At 38.5% G+C, this 16,635-nt stretch overlaps 1 protein-coding gene across 1 annotated transcript in view; it reads left to right on the forward strand.

The window, feature by feature from the left end:
* The first annotated feature begins 2,851 nt into the window (after window positions 1–2,851).
* fam135b (family with sequence similarity 135 member B) overlaps window positions 2,852–16,635 on the forward strand; it is a 54,628-nt gene continuing 40,844 nt past the window's right edge. Inside the window, exons 1-3 of the mRNA XM_085445429.1 lie at window positions 2,852–3,189; window positions 9,027–9,123; window positions 13,533–13,612. Coding sequence (XP_085301555.1) covers window positions 9,047–9,123; window positions 13,533–13,612 — 157 coding nt within the window. The 5' untranslated portion in view covers window positions 2,852–3,189; window positions 9,027–9,046. The remainder of the gene's footprint in view (window positions 3,190–9,026; window positions 9,124–13,532; window positions 13,613–16,635) is intronic.

The following is a 16,635-nucleotide window of genomic DNA, read 5'->3' on the forward strand; positions in this document are numbered from 1 at the left end:
AAAAAAAGAAAATCAATAGTGCTACCCTTTTAATCAAGAGTGCTTGGAGCTTATGGCAGAATGCCACAAGAGAAAAGCAGCAATTGACTTTGGGTTTTTAAGCAGAAGGTGAAGCTTAGAACACAGGAGAACTGTTATCCAGCACTCACTTGGTGAATCAGAGACACAGAAGAACCAAACAAATTGTTAGAGGAAACTAATGCTCTGCTGCTGACAGCAGTTAAACACACAGTTGCCATATCCAGCAGATTATGGGCATTTTTATTCATTTGTTACATAATCCTCCCCTCCCCCTTATCTGACAAGTGATTAGTCAGTGAAGAGTTGTTTAACCAGGACAGATGGCTTTTTAATTGTACCTGATTGCCAAGAACAAGCTAGACAGTGGCTACTGTGTGAATTTATTGTTGTCTTCAAGAAGAAAACCTAGATCAGGAATCCAGATTGTTGTCTTACATGATCAAAACAATCAAACAGATGAGGTCGTCCACCTAATGATTCAATATGTTTTATTCTAGGGGGAAGAAATTGCTTACTGTATCATTTTGTTTGGAGTCATAGCATTTTTCAGCCATTTGTTTTGATTTTACTGCTTCTAACTTTACTGCTATGCTTCAATCTCCTCAGCAAAATCTCCATCAGGAGCTGTTTTTAGAAAAACCCACTGTTCTGCTAACCATTATCAGGTAGGCTATGTTTAGAACTAGTTGGTTGAACACAGTGGAGGATTTAGCCAATAAACTTACAAATACACAGCTGAAGTGTTGGTAGTGGGTAAAATACAGACAGGAGAATGCATCGGTTTTAGGGCCAAAAACCTGTGTGGAAAACAAAATAGCATTGAAAACAAAACAGGTAAGGAAATCCTGGACAGTTTAAACGATGAACAGCACTTTTGGGTTGCAAACACAAAGCTAACATGGAAGTGCAGATCTTGTTCAATGACCATTAGGGAGCGACTCCACTGGTTCCAAAAAGACTTCTGGTTGTAATAAACATCTGTTGGAGAAATCCTTGCTCCCATGCTCTGTGGCCTCCATGAAGACTTTCCTGATAAGTTTATGGGTTAAATAGCTAGTTTTAGCTCATTACCATGGACTGGATCTACCACGGATGCATAATGGATAAGGCTAAGTAACGGATTCTAGTTGGAATAGAATAGAATAGAATGCCTTTATTGTCACTATACAGTTGTACAATGAGATACAGAGCATCTCCCACTCAGTGTAAACATGCTGGGGAAGGGGGGGGGGGGGGGGGGGTACAGTTCTGCAGCGCTATGTACATATGGACAGTATTAACATAGGGAAAAACATATATATATATATAAAATGTACAATATACAAGATGTAAGTAATATGTAATAAATAGTGTTATGTATATACAGTTGAGTTATTGCACATAGAATTGGTATTGCACAGTGGTGGTCCATAGAGGAAGTGGGAAGTGGGGGGCTGTGTTATCTGTGCATGTGTGAGTTCAGGGTGGTTATCGCTTTGGGGAAGAAACTGTTTTTGAGTCTGTGGGGTTTTGTGTTGATGCACCTGTAGCGCTTCCCTGAGGGAAGCAGGCTGAACATGTTGAAACCAGGGTGGGAGCTGTCCTTGATAATGTTTGCTGCTCTGGTGAGGCAGCGGGAGGAATAAATGTCCATCAGGGAGGGGAGAGGGCAGCCGATGATCTTTTGTGCTGTCTCGACCACACTCTGAAGCCTCACTCTATCTGCTTTGGTGCAGCTGCCGTACCATACCGTGATGCAGTAGGTTAGCAGGCTCTCAATGGACGAGCGGTAGAAGGTCAGCAGCAGGTTGGAGTTCAGCTTGTACTTCCTGAGGACTCTCAGGAAGTGCAGCCGCTGTTGGGCCTTCTTGATGACCGCTGAGATGTTTCCTGTCCAGGAGATGTCAGCAGAGATGAGTACACCAAGGAAACGGAAAGTGTGGACCCTCTCCACACACTCCCCGTTGATGTAGAGGGGGGCCAAGTCGGTGCTGTGTCTCCTGAAGTCAACAACAAAAGTTTGTAGTTTGTAGTTGCACAACAAAATGAATATGGAACAGATCAGGACTGGAAACCATTTGGATGCAGTCATTTCCCAGTTCATTCGGCCCAGATCAGATACAGATCCGTTCATGTACAAGCTCATATGACCTGGATCCATTTTATATATTTTTATTTTTATAATTTAAATTTAAAAATGTAATTTTTTTATGACTTTGTAAATTATTATCCAGGATATGCTTATTGGCTAATGACTTGTCAGTCAGATCCATCCTTTGCTTTTCACATCCAATTCCAAACACCACACTGTTATATAATGTATGATAATGGCTCACATAATAAAACATATAAATAAAGAATTTCTTGCCTCTGTTTGAATAGGAATGTTGATTTGTTAACATTATTATGGTAATACACATGTTGTTAAAGATATGATGGATAAAATAAACTTCCATCCACCCCAATCTCAATTCTATTCAAACTTTGTTCCCATATAGCAAACTCATTTTAAGAAATGCTAATTTGTATGTGCATCATAGAGGATAATTATGGGTTATAATCAAACCGCTTCCCAAAGAAACCTATGGTCACCTATCAAACAGCTCTTTTCTCTAAGCAATCACGCATTTCATTTTTAGTCATTATTATTTTTCCTTCCACTAAGCCCAATAGTGTGTCCAAATCACGTGACGTCCGCCTGCTTATTATTGCAATAACACTTTGTTTGCATAACAGTCACCCTTTTGTTCCTTATCATGGTAATTTCCGAGTGCACGGTTCACTACAGCTTTTAGGGGGCCGGCTCTGACGTCAGCCCGCCCTGCCGGACGGACACCAGCAGCACTACGCTGACTGGGTGCTGCTGACTATTAATATTCACCTTGTGAAACTATCCACAGTCAGTATATGCGGTCAGCGTTGTGCACAAAGACACGGCCACTCAGCGATACTTTTCCCAAACTGAAATCCCCTTCAGGGGAGGGAGAGAGAGAGAGAGAGAGACGGGGAGCGAGAGGGGACTGCAGAACACACAGGGTCTGGATGAATAACCATGGCAACAGCAGCAGCAGCAGGAGAAGCGATGATATAAACATTTACATCCGCGCATCCGTCCGCAAACAGCAATTCACTCCAGTAGAGGCTTGGACCAGAAACCCTCTGCGGATATCGCTCCACATCAGCGCTAAGGTGAGGCTGTTTCATTCCTCATGTGACACCTTCCTCCTCTGCCTTTTGCTGGCTGGTTTGTTGTCTTCGGAACACGAGAGGATAGAGGGAAGCTCAGCTGTCATACATTACAACAGAGAAAGCTGCTTTCTGTAGTACACTGCTGCTCGGCGCCAGAGCTGCAAGGCTGACGGATTTGCTTAAAACACGGAGGCTAACGGGTTAAATTCATAGTCCATATGCGTTTCCTCTGTATGGCAGCTGAGGGTCTCTGTCTGACCTATTGCATATATGTGGTCACCACTGAGGAAACAAAACATTTAAGCCCACTCTACAGTGATAAGCTGAAGAAGCAATGGGGAAAATACATGTAGCTTTCAAAATAAAAGCATTGATAATTGTCTTTAAGCAAGCCACATACTACAGTGTGGTTTAATTTTGATAACTGGCAACTGTGTTTGGTGCAGCACTGGATTTCTTTTGATAACAAAGGATTTTTGTCAAAGCTGTCCCCCTGTAGGCTCAAATAGTGTAACACAAACACAGCAGAGACTGAAACTCGTGTGCAAAAATGCTAAAACAGACATAACTGATGACATAAGGGCAAATAGTCTTCATTTAATAATGCTGCTCATGTACTAATGTGACAAATTCAGGGACTGGTGTAGCTGACTGATCTCAAAATGTCATTATAGAACATAACGCCGAGGTTAGAGTACTTTGAAACCAGTTAATCCAACACCGAGCATTCCATTTTAATGCCCATCTTCACACTTTTAGCTAGTTTTTTCTTTGGACAACGTGACCAGCACTCGGTTTCCATACAAGTGAACAGTGCTTCAGAGTTGTGAATACAAATAGTACGTCTGTTTACGGATTGCATGCAGCCCTCCAAACGCCAGCAGAAAAGCCTTTTGATCTTCAGAGAATCTAATTTGGCGATTGCAGCGATGCCAGTCACATCCTCTCAAAGTCATATTCTGATTCATTTAACTCCTTAACTCGGCCCACTCCTCTCTCTTGTTCTCTTTCGTTTTTATCCTTTTTTTTTTTTGCAGGGATTTGGCGTAATATTGTAATTTAACAACAGAGAGCATAATACAGCATCATGGAGGGGTTTTAGCAAATGCTAGATTATGCCATCACATGATTGCTGGGCTGGCTCAGTGGATTTCTGTGAAGTGCCACTCCAGATAACCAATTTGCAGATAGCTTTCTCTCGAAATTAGAGATGGTGAAAATGATGGATTTGCTACAGCAACTGTGATTTGATACTTGCTTATAAGAAGGTGCTGTAACCTAACGGCCCTTTGTCACATATTTGGTGACAGCTTTTTGTTGTTGTGTGCTGGAGAGGGATGTGGATGTTAATCAGTGGAATAATGTCTGAGATTAATTTCCGGTTCTTTGAGCTATGTGCACATACAGCAGCTCATGGCAAACAATGGCTCTCTGTCTTACAGTGACATTTATGCCTGCTAAGCCTGCAAAAATGTGCTTATTTCACACGCAGACACTGTGAACGTGTTGCTTTTTCATCCGTTCTCAAATTGACACTGGAGATGTCATCGGTGGTCCCAGCTGAGCTGACGCCAACAGGAGCTGCAGCAAAGGAAAGAGGGCAGCTTAAGGACAACAAAGAGTTTTTAGGTTTTCCTTAAGGTGGTAGAATTAGCCAAGTTGCAAACTCTAGACCTCCAAGAATGCCAGAGTGTGTGGTGTGTTTGTGGCCTGCATTAAATAATAATAAGACAGCAGATGGGTGTTTTGCAACGATTAGTGTTTAATGATTTGCTTCTAGTAAGAAAGAGATAATTCACAAAATTGCACAAGCAGAAAATTCCAAGTGTAGTTTGGCTACAGGTTATGTAGAGATGTCTGGGAGCTGTGCTCGAACACAGTTAATTCAACAGTGTATTAAGGACATTGTATGAATGCAGGAATGTGTTTTTTACTTGTTATGTTAGTTGACATTGACCTGTTAATCATTCAGGCATAAAAGAGGCCTCCTAACTCAAAGGGTAAGCCAGGGTTGTGTCTACACATAACACACCTCTTAGCAAAGAACCAAATGTAAATTGTACCTTTAGGCACTTTGTCACTTTGTCACAGCATGTTGCAAAAACTCAACATCTGTTCAATTTCTTTTGTCGAATCTACAAAACAAACAGACAAAAAAACCTGTTTAGTATTTGTGCACCAGCACACCGATTCCCAAACATGTATTATCTAAAAATTGGGCTTATAGCAGCATCGTGTGCAATGGGTTTATAAAAAAATTGAGGAAATTGAACAAATGGAAGAAAAAAGAAAGCTGTGAGTTCTATTTTCTGCAAAGAGTTATGCAAATCGAGCAGTTAATAAAATAAAACTCTGTTGTTGTACTATTTTCGGGCCTTTACCTTACAATATAAAGCGCCTTAAGGTGACTGTTGTTGGGATTTGGCGCTATATTAATAATACTGAACTGCATTGGAATTTTCTCTCATCCTTAAATGCCAGCATTTCAAGTTCAGTCCCACAGGCATCTACATTCAACTTATTCACTAATTTATTAATGCTGACGTAAAGGTACAGAGAATGCTTTAAAACAGGGGTGTCAAACTCAAATACACAGTGGGCCAAAATTCAAAACTGGAACAAAGTCGCGGGCTAACATTAATATTTATTGAAAAATCTTCCTCCAGATATAAGAATGAATCTTTTGTTATGGACTCAAACAAGTTTTGCTGAAAAACTGAATATGGAACAAGCAAAGCTTAATACTAAACAATATATATATTACCTGTATAATACCAGTAGGCCAGCTCTAATAGTAATTTGGTATGGCTTCGCCAAATTTGGCCCGCGGGCCAGAGTTTGACACCTATGCTTTAAAAGGTCCGATGCTGCAGTTTAGCTGGTGGGGCGTTTCATCAACCAAGATCATTGTTGTCATCGTCATGAAAAGAAACACAGTGTGTCTCTCTTAGATGACTGACAGCTGTATGCCTCTGGAGCTGTCAGCGTGGGTGCTTTGGTGTGTGCCTCGCTGATTTGATTAACGTATTGATGAATTTTCAACACAGGCTGATAATCAGTGCATGCGTCTGGGTGCTCTTGTCATGTACTGTAGGCTGCTGATTGTTTCACTGGGAAATAAAAACATATTACAGTAAGTCCCCGGCCTGTGAGCTTCCATTTTATCAAGTACACAGTGTTCATTCGACTTACTGCCTACCTAACACATTGTCGGAGAAGTGAGCTGCTCCTTCTTATTATGTATGTTGGAGACAGCCGATAACAGATAAGTATAACGGTGGCCTGCACAACAGTTCAGTGAATTAAGGAAGCGACAAAGCAGCTTTAGCTATATCTTAAGCAGCGCAAAAAGAAACATATTTCAGCATCTCACCGTCTCCCATCAAATGACCTATAACTGTTCTTACAAGCAGCATGCCGAGTCAGCACAAAGAGAAAGCGTCTCTGTCGTTACTTGTCTCCTTAGGCCATTTGCGGCAGTGGGCAGCTGATGTACTACATTAGTGAAGGATACTGTGTGTCTCAGGACTGTACTCATTTGCTTTTATGGTCTTCAGCTTTAATGTGGGCACTGGATTTTACTTTCTTTCTCCACTGTTGGCAGGAATCTTCTAATCCATCTTATCAGCATTAGAAGAGAGCGTTTTTCTGCCAACTGTCAGGACACCTTAGATTCACCCTATTTGGTCAAATAAAGTGTTAAGAGAGGACACTGGGAATTAATTTCTCTGCTCAGATGAAGGGACAAGTCAGACTTTTTTCTCTAACATTTCTTTCTTTTTTAAAAGCTGTAACATCTTCTTAAAAGAATCTTGAAACAATTCTGAAATAAAAGAAGCCTTTTTGTCCCAGCCCAGACACATTTATGCAAATGGTACAATAACTGACTCAGAAACTCACCATTAGATGCTCATTGGATAACGGCTTACTAACTTTTCCCCAATGAGGATATTCCAGATAATCTTTCTTCCTTACTCGTAGAATGACCATCATTTTCAGGGAAATGTTTATTAAGGTGACACCTAAAGTGACCTGAAGGCGGGTGATTTCATGTAGCCTTCTATACCACCAGAAGTCTTTTTGCTTAGAGGAAGATTGCTCCCGGCTAAGCTAGCTTGGCACCTCCAAGTTAGCTTGGCCTGGACGCTCTTATACCGTCTGTGCTTTTGTCTGACTCATGCATATAGTTTAGCTGTTAATGAAATACTATGTGTGTAGTCAAGGACTCCTTTTACATAATCCTCAATTTAAAACAAATTAGATAAAAATAGAAAAAACAGTTGATATACCTGTAGTTTAGCTATTAGCACATCGTGTAAGTATTTTAAAGTGCATTCGTTTTAAAACAAGTGTCTTGAAGCTTTAAAAAAATGTGCCCCAAAGGCCCCTTTTTTAAACTAACTCAACCATTCACACCTATGGGCCATACTGAATCACCAATTAGCCTAACTGCAAACACACCCATCACCTTCTTGCTGTGAGGCAACAGTGCTAACCTCACGCTATATCGATATAAATACACTGAATACTAAGACAGGGACAGTTGTATTTTTTTCCCCCATTTTCCTTATTGCAAATTCAAATGATATACGCTCTGAGTGTCTGAGCTCTGATGAAATGAAACGTCACTGTGTACGTCTTACTTTATAGTAATATTGCTTTTATAGTTTTTACAGTGCTTACAGGAAGACTCACCCAATACCACACACATGGTGGTGTTATATTTCAAAGCGTTTAATTATGGGTTTCTTAATATGCTTGACTGTAAACACAGTCAGTGTTTGAGCACCTTTCGATTGATGGCAGCTCAAACTTGCCGTGTTTCAGCTCTCATAGCACTTTATAGCCTGTGTACTACGAGGTTGGTATCTAATGTTTGTAGTAAATTGGATGGTTCATGTTCTGAGCTTTAATTACAAGTGACAGGTAGTACTTTTAATATGGTATGAATGAACGGAGAGTCAGCAAGTCTAGTATGTACAGTACTGATCAGAAGTTATTTTGGACACATGGGTTTATAATTGTGATTTATTTAAGCAGGACTCAATGACTTGAAGCATACCTATTAGATCCTACCAATAAGAGATCCCAATAGATACCTAAGTCAAGAGACAATGGAAATTCAATATTAGTTTATATAACTGTATAATAGTAAGGCTTCTGGAGAAAGATAATGGGTTTCTGTGTTGTGTATCCAAAGGATGGATTCAAAAAAATTGTGCTACAGTAAACAAAACTGTGATAGATAATCACCCTTTCTTTTGAATAAATGGGCACCACAGCGATACACTACGTTAAACTATAAGTATTAAATGTTATTGTTATGTCAAACACAATAAGGAGACTCTTCTTCTTTGTGTTTTAAAATATTGGGCATACAAAAGTGATGTTTAAAAATGAAAAACATCTGTGTTATAAAAGTTATTATTATTCAAATGTACTATAAAGGTAATGTGACAATGCTACTGCTGCCAATAAACTGATGTTTTCTACAATAGAACCTGGCTCACAGCTTTTCTTTTTAAGGTAGATAGAAGACAGAGAACATACAGCTGCACGCATTCATTTTTTACTGTGACATAATTCAATCACAGGGGTGGTTGTCATATGTGCAACATTAACCTGACCACTGGTAATGAGAACTATATTCAGACCAGGGTCTCTATCTTTGTCTGCTATCCACACTGCAGTGGACTGAATGAGTCATGCAGTATCACTTCCATGGGAGCTAGTTTTAGAAATGTCATCATTTGTCTTACCTCTCAGTGTGGATTTGGTGTTATTTTGGCTCATTGGTCTTATACATCATATTGATTGGTTGTTTTCTTTTTTGACAGGTGATGAGTGGGATCATATCATGTCTGAAGTACAGGGAACAGTGGAGTTTTCTCTAGAGTTGCACAAGTTTCACAATGTGGATCTCTTTCAAAGGGGGTAAGAATTTTTCTTATATATATTTAATAGTATTTAAAAAGTGCACATATCCTGAATCATTTAATTTACTGGAAAATTTCTATTTCTATTTCTGCTGCTAGTTAAATACTCTGCTGGTTAAATGCAACCATTGTTAGCTAATATCAAAATCTCTGTTTGTTTCATCATAGAACAATAACAATGCTATTTTTTGACACAGAGCTTGTGTACGCAACTAATTAAAATGAGTTCAAACATTAGTTCAATTTGTTAGCACAATCTAAAGCTTTTGATGTGGCTAAAGTCCAAAAGCTATATCAAAACTGGCGCTAACTAGCTAGAGTGTTGTAGCTGCTAATTCTGCTATTGCTAGCCGATGCACAGGCCTAAGAAGAAATGTTTGCAGTAAAGTGTTGCAAAATGTCACATGCAGAGCACTGACAGTGCTGTTTGGAACAGTGTTCAAGAGAGGCAAATGAAAATGAAGCAGTGAGGCCCCCAGCAGACTGCCTGTAATGCAAAGTCGTCTTCCTATTATTATATAATGTAGTATTATTAATGAAAAAGACAGATGTTACATCCAGTGCTTTACAAATAGGGAGTTTAAAAGGTTTTGTTAATGATAGAGGTAGTTCTTCTTTCTTGTTGCAGTTTTTATGATATTCCCAGACTAAAAAAGGGCCCTGTGTAGCCTGCTCTGTCTGCAGATTAAAACATGTCATTTGGCTCAGTGAAACACCAGCTTTATCAAAATGATTTTCCCTCTCCAAATGTGATGGGCTAAAGCTTTATCACGATAATCCCTTCAGTTGAGTGCACTAATATGTTTGTTTTTACTCGATGCCACGTTGCTCTGTGATATCAGAAGAGATCCGTTGTGAGCACGAAACAAAATCTGACCCCAGTGTAAAGATAAAGCCCTATGGACAGAGAATAGTTTAGTTACCAACATCTACACATCTTCCCACACTGAAATGTGCTTTCTTAAGTCAATACTAATCCCTGTGCTAGACTAGTGGGCCACACAGCTGACCACTGATTGCATTAGGAATACTGATTAAACCTGCATTTGATTTGCAAAGGATAAAATGGCGATAAGCAGCATTTACATTTTATACTGTAATAGGAAAAGTACGTTTTAAAAACACAGGTGCATTTTCTTATTCAGTATTCTGTCCTTTCTGCAATTTAGCCTTTTAATAAAAACAATTCAGCTTGTTGAAAACTATTCATGGAACACTGCTATTTATACATCTCTGCCATAGCACATGAGTAAGAAGTGATCACTAAATTGACCTATTTTCTTTCCAAAAAAACACCTTTTTGATTTTCTTTATTGTGACATCTTCTCTATCGAGCGCTGTCATTAACACACTGATGACATAATCAAGTTCACAGCCATGCTTTGGTCTCAGCTTGCTAATGATGTGAAGGTTTTACCCAAATCTGCTTTGGGTCACAATGATTCAATGTAAATGATACATTTTTAACACAAAAAGACTGTTTATCATTTCAAATGAACCCTATTTGAGATATTTTCCAATACTTTTACCTAATTAATAACCCTCTGTCAATAATTCTTTAATAGTATAAGAATATTTGTGCAATCGATGGGCGACTTTGTGTAGCTTTAATGTTATTTTCTCATTAAGTTAATGGAAAGCATGTTAGAATCTGAAAACAAAGACTCTAATCAGTTTCAATAAACAGGATTACTGCAATACGTTGGTTTAAACAAGAGCTGCAAAGTTAGCCAAATTAGCCAAAGCTTTCTGTATTAGGCTCCAGGTGAATTTCACAATGCCAAAACTGCACATACCTTAAATCAGTTTCCCTGGATCTTCTTGTTAATAAAAAAAATGTAGTTACAAAGATCTGTAACTGCATTTTTCAGTTGCTGAAATTTCAGCAAGTCAAACTATAAGTGGCAAATATCTTAAATGAGTTTATCACATTAATATAAATACATGGTACAATGCACAGTTATGTTCCAGAAATGGTTTGGCTAACACATACATTACCTCCAAACCATGTATTTAATTGTTTTAATCGTTAATTGTCCTAGCAACGTCTGCTCCAAGTGTTTAACTACAAAACAAGTGGGCCTGGTGAACACAGTAAAATGAACAGACAATTTTATGCAATTTTTAAGTACCATTTTCTTGTCACTTCCACTATACTAACATGCAAACTGAATGTTAATTAGCCAGATATTAGCGTGGGCAGCATGATGGCGTGGTGTTTAGCACTGTTGCCTCATAGAAGAAGGGCCTGAGTTTGATTCCACCAAGTGTCCAGGGCCTTTCTGTGTGGAGTTTGTATGGATGGTTAGGAAGAGGCTAGAAAATATGATATTTAACATCTTTTGAATTTAAGTGGCTTTAGTTGAAGAATAGTTTTACAAACAACTGCAAAGTTAAATGAAAGATGGGCTTAAGAACATTTCTGTCAAGAAAATATTTTGTGGGAATGGGAATTGAAAGCCAATACTAAGGATATAAAAAACTAAAACCTTTATTAAGGTCAAAGAGCACCAACGAGACAAAAATACAGACAAAGTACAAGGAATGCATGTCTGAAACAATAAAACAGGAAATAACTAAACAGGGAAACACCTCACACAGAGACAGGACTTGACACAGGAGAGAAAGCCAAGGGTCTTATGGAGAAACTGTTATCAAAGCTAGAAACTAAAAGGAAACTAAGGGCACAGAATATATACCTATAAAGTTATAAGTATAGGTATATACTATATATATACCTATAATAATAATAATAATAATACATTTTATTTGAGGGCGCCTTTCAGAAACCCAAGGTCACCTTACAAAAAACACAATTAATAAAAGGAACAATAGTCATAAAATACATAAAATAAGTTAAAATTACAAAACAGAGCGTGACAACAGATAAAATCAGCATTAAAGCGAATAAGCCAGTTTAAACAGATGTGTTTTGAGCTGTGTCTTAAATACGGAGAGGGAGTCAATATTTCTTAGTGCAGGAGGAAGAGAGTTCCAGAGCCGAGGAGCAGAGCGACTGAAAGCTCTGTTCCCCATAGTGATAAGGTGTGAGGACGGAACAGTAAGATGAATAGCAGATGATGATCTGAGAGTGCGGGAAACAGTGGTGATATGGAGCAGGTCACACAAATATGAAGGAGCAGATTTATGGATACACTTGTATGCAAGAAGTAAGATTTTAAAATTTATCCTGGCTTCTATGGGCAACCAGTGAAGCTGCTGAAGAACTGGGGTAATATGAGCACTTAACGGAGTGCAAGTTATGACCCGAGCTGCAGAATTTTGAAGAAGTTGGAGTTTATGAAGGGACCTTTTAGGGAGACCAAATAGGAGGGAATTACAGTAATCAATACGGGATGTAATAAGACTATGGACAAGGATGGCAGCAGCATGGGGAGTAAGGAAGGGACGGAGTCGGTGAATATTACGTAAATGGAAGTAAGCAGACCGTGTTATGTAATTAATGTGAGACTGGAATGAAAGAGTATTATCAAGTATGACACCCAAACTCTTAACCTGAGGGGAGGGAAGGGTGGGAGAATTTTCAACGTTAATGGAAAAGCTGTGGGATTTGGTTAAGATAGATGGTGTACCAACAAGTAAAACTTCAGTTTTATTACTGTTAAGTTTGAGGAAATTGGAGGAGAACCAGGATCTAATCTCAATAAGACAGTCTGAGAGGGAGGTAGGTGGGAGGGATGAATTGGGTTTAGAAGAAAGGTAGAGCTGGGTGTCATCGGCATAACAGTGAAAATTTATATTATATTTTCGGAATATATAACCAAGAGGAAGCATATAAATAATGAATAAAAGAGGCCCTAATACTGAACCCTGGGGCACACCAGCAGAAACAGGATAGAGAGCTGAAGAATGGGATTTAAGTTGGATAAACTGAGTGCGGTCTGAGCGATAGGAGGTAAACCAGGTAAGTGGGGTATGACTAATACCAATGGAAGCTAACCGGTTCAGGAGAATATTGTGAGAAATGGTATCAAACGCTGCACTAAGATCAAGAAGGATGAGAATGGTATAGGTATATATATACTATATATACCTATACATAGTATATATATACCTATACTATGACTGAGACAGAGAAACTCTTGAATCAAAAGAAACAAACCCTGAGAAACAATTCAACTGTAATACCAATAAAGTGGATCTAAAGCACTGGATAAATAATACTAAGGAAATGGATAAAGATAAAAAATAAAAATAAAACCAATAAACATACAAAGAGTACAAACAGAGACAGTAAATCGAAAGTAATTTAAAATAAACATACAAAAAATTGTTAAAACCTAAAGTTGTGTTGATACCTTTCACCTACTCACAGACTGCAGAGGGTGAAGTTAAGCAGTGCTGCTTCGTTAAGCGTGACTGTTCTGTTTTTATCCACCACCTCAGGTTCTACCAGATACGAGCAGGGCTGAAGGTCTCACCTCGAGTGCCCCACAGGGTCATAGCAACAACACAAGACAATGCAGGTAAGACAGACGATGTTTACTTCCTCACACTCTGAGAAACACACACATCAACTTTACCACTCGTTCTGGTGTGTGGAGGAACTCTTAATTCGCTGTGTTGTGTTCAGTAATCTGTTTGTGTAGTTTTGTTAAATAGATGGTGGAGCACATGTCTGAATACTTTAGTTTGACACTGGGTACTAGACCATGGTTATTGTTTTTTTGCCTCATGTTTGGCCATTTTACTGGTGCTTTTTCATGGTCAATTTCCGTCACATTTTAATTCCTTCATTGTCCCTTTCTGGCCATTTAGTGTCTCTCAGCAGTTAGTTGGCATCACCCTTTAGTCGTTGTGCTTTCATATATAGTGTTGTTCTCTGTGTGTCGTTTGTGACTACAAAGGTTGTTCTGTGTTGCTTCACCATTGTTCTCTTTTTGAATATTTTTACAACCATGTTTGGCTGTTTTGTGGTCATTTCTGATCGATCTTTTCATACAGTTTTGGATCTTTTTAAACTTGTTTGAATGACTTTCTAACAGTTAAAGGTAAATTGCATTGAGAAACAGCACACAGACTCCAAATTTACCTGCATTAATAAATTACCAGACATGATAAAATTAGACCAAATAAACTTTTGAGTTAACACACTTTGTTTTTTGAAAAAGATTGAATATTGAATATAGTTAATATTTCATGAAAAATATTAGCTAAATAAGATTCTGTACACTGCAGTCATTTCTACGTGGCCTGGCTGTGAACACCTGTAGTATTGTAGTACCAGAGTCTTTTAAGCTGATCAATTGAAACTCTTCAAATAAACAAAGAGTTTAAGTGAAGGTTTAGAACGCATCATAGCAAAAAACAGCACTAGTGAAGGTTACTAATGATCTCAGTAATGGTCTCAGATTTGAGTCAATTTGTAAAAAACACTTTACTTCAGCATCTGTCTGATAGATTCTAATTTGTCCCGGTAAACAAAGAGTTTTCCTCGCACACAAAATAAGTCATAAAAATCTATCTCAGCCCCGCCCGCCGGGCAATCATATAGCCCGATGGGCGGGGCTGAGATAGATTTCGGTCGCCCGACCCGAGATATCGCTAGCCCCGGGCTAGAGATTTTGCGAGCCCTGCCCAGTGGTGACTAGTGAAACATGTAGCATTAGATTACATTTCAGTAACATGCAGAGAAATGTAAGAAAAAGTAGATGTCACCCTTCAAATCAAGTCACTTAGATGTTTCTTGGTTTCACAATTCTTCTAAGATTTTCAAATCAGACATGTATAAATTGGATACAAAGGACAAGATTTGAACCTTGCAGGGATATAAGAGGTTAATCAAATCTTTAAACTAGTCTTCATTCATCTGCACATCTGTCTATGAGTGATCCTGAAAGAATAATTGATGCAGTTGTTCTAAACTTCTAAGCTGGAACATTCAAATTCTTCGTCCTCAAAGCACTCTGAAAAGCCTCTAAGTGACCCCAAATGCTGCAGCATGAATGATAGAAGGGACTAGAAGGAAAGCTAATATTTCTCACATACCTCTTTATTTGCTCCTGTTAAATCCAGAATTGAGCTTAAATGTATTCTTCTAGCATATAATTCAAGTTTCCAAAAGTAGAATGGGAGGTCCCTGTGAAGCTAGCTCCCAGTTTGGGTTCAGAAGACAGACGCCTTCTCTACTTTTATGATTAGGTCTCCAATTTTCCTGTTTAAAGCTTACTGTTGAGGCTGGTTCTGGAAATCCTGAACCATTAAGCTGCTGTAGGCTTCGTATGATGCATCGACTACTGTCACTCACGTACTTTGACTCCCCTTGCATGCCCTCCTTTTTCTCTTCTTTTGCCCCTTACTCTCTAGTCAGCTGAAGACCCCTGAGCCTGCCTGATGTCTCTTCCTATTAAAAGCAGTTTTTCTCCCTACCATTAGGGACTGTCTCAACATGTGGTCCTCTATCTTTACCTAAGAATTTAAACCACCTTAAATTGGCACCATATTAAAAAATTGAATATAAAATTTTGATGTCTATATTTAAAAAAGTATCAATTAAAGATGTGACTGTTTTCTTAACGTAGAGCTGTCAACAGATGACAGATGATAATTTTAATAATAGTAATAATACTAATACTAATAATAATAATAATAATAATAATAATAATAATAATGACAATAGGAAAATAAAACAACCAACAATTTGACTGCTGAGTACTCAGATTTGTCTCCAAATGCACTGTAATTTCTCACTGCTATTGTGGATAAAAGACAGAAATTTACAAAAGGTTACAGTAAACAGTAAGTAGTCCCACCACTGTGCCAGCTATCCAGGATCTGTAGAGAGTGAGAGCGCTGTCTGGGAATTTTATGGCCCTGTCTTACCGATGTGATTTAGGATTTAAAAACTGAGTGATTCATCCTGCAGAATATCTGGCATCTAAAATAGCTTTGAAACATTTCAAACAATAACTCTTAAACGTTTAATAAAATTTTATTGGATTTCCAGTTATTGAGGGAAAGTCTTTAGTCTTGGCTGAAAAGGGCAAAGCCGGCTTAAAGCTGCACTGTGCTGCATAATAGAAAAACTCATCTTATGGAGAATGTCCATGTATTGAAAAAGCTCTTTAAATTTCTAAAATACATTTGTTTCCTACTTAATTAGAAAAAAAAGTGTAAACAATCACCAAAAAATACACTGTAGTGAAAGTTTTGTGAACATTGAATGCTTCATTCCTATACAAATATACAATTACTTTCAGGTTCCTCAAAGATCATGAAATATTCTTCTTCTGTTGCGTCCATATTTGTATTCATAGGTTGTGACTGAAGGCTTCCAAACCTACCTAACTGTCAAAATGTGGATCTGTGGCGTTGCAGAAAGCTGTTTCACTGCCAATCCTGATTCTCAATATTGGCTATTTTTAGCCTATCATGACTGGAGCAGTGTGTGTATGTGTGCGTGTGTGTGTACACCAGCTGTACTTGTGACAGTGCAGCCTACTGTTTTCACTAGGATGTTTTAGATTGTGAGGGCATTTTGGTCTTTTGG

Source organism: Copadichromis virginalis, linkage group LG22, assembly GCF_057382275.1.
Source record: "Copadichromis virginalis isolate Kocher_CV1m ecotype Utaka linkage group LG22, C_Virginalis_male_GT1.1, whole genome shotgun sequence".
Taxonomy (NCBI): domain Eukaryota; kingdom Metazoa; phylum Chordata; class Actinopteri; order Cichliformes; family Cichlidae; genus Copadichromis; species Copadichromis virginalis.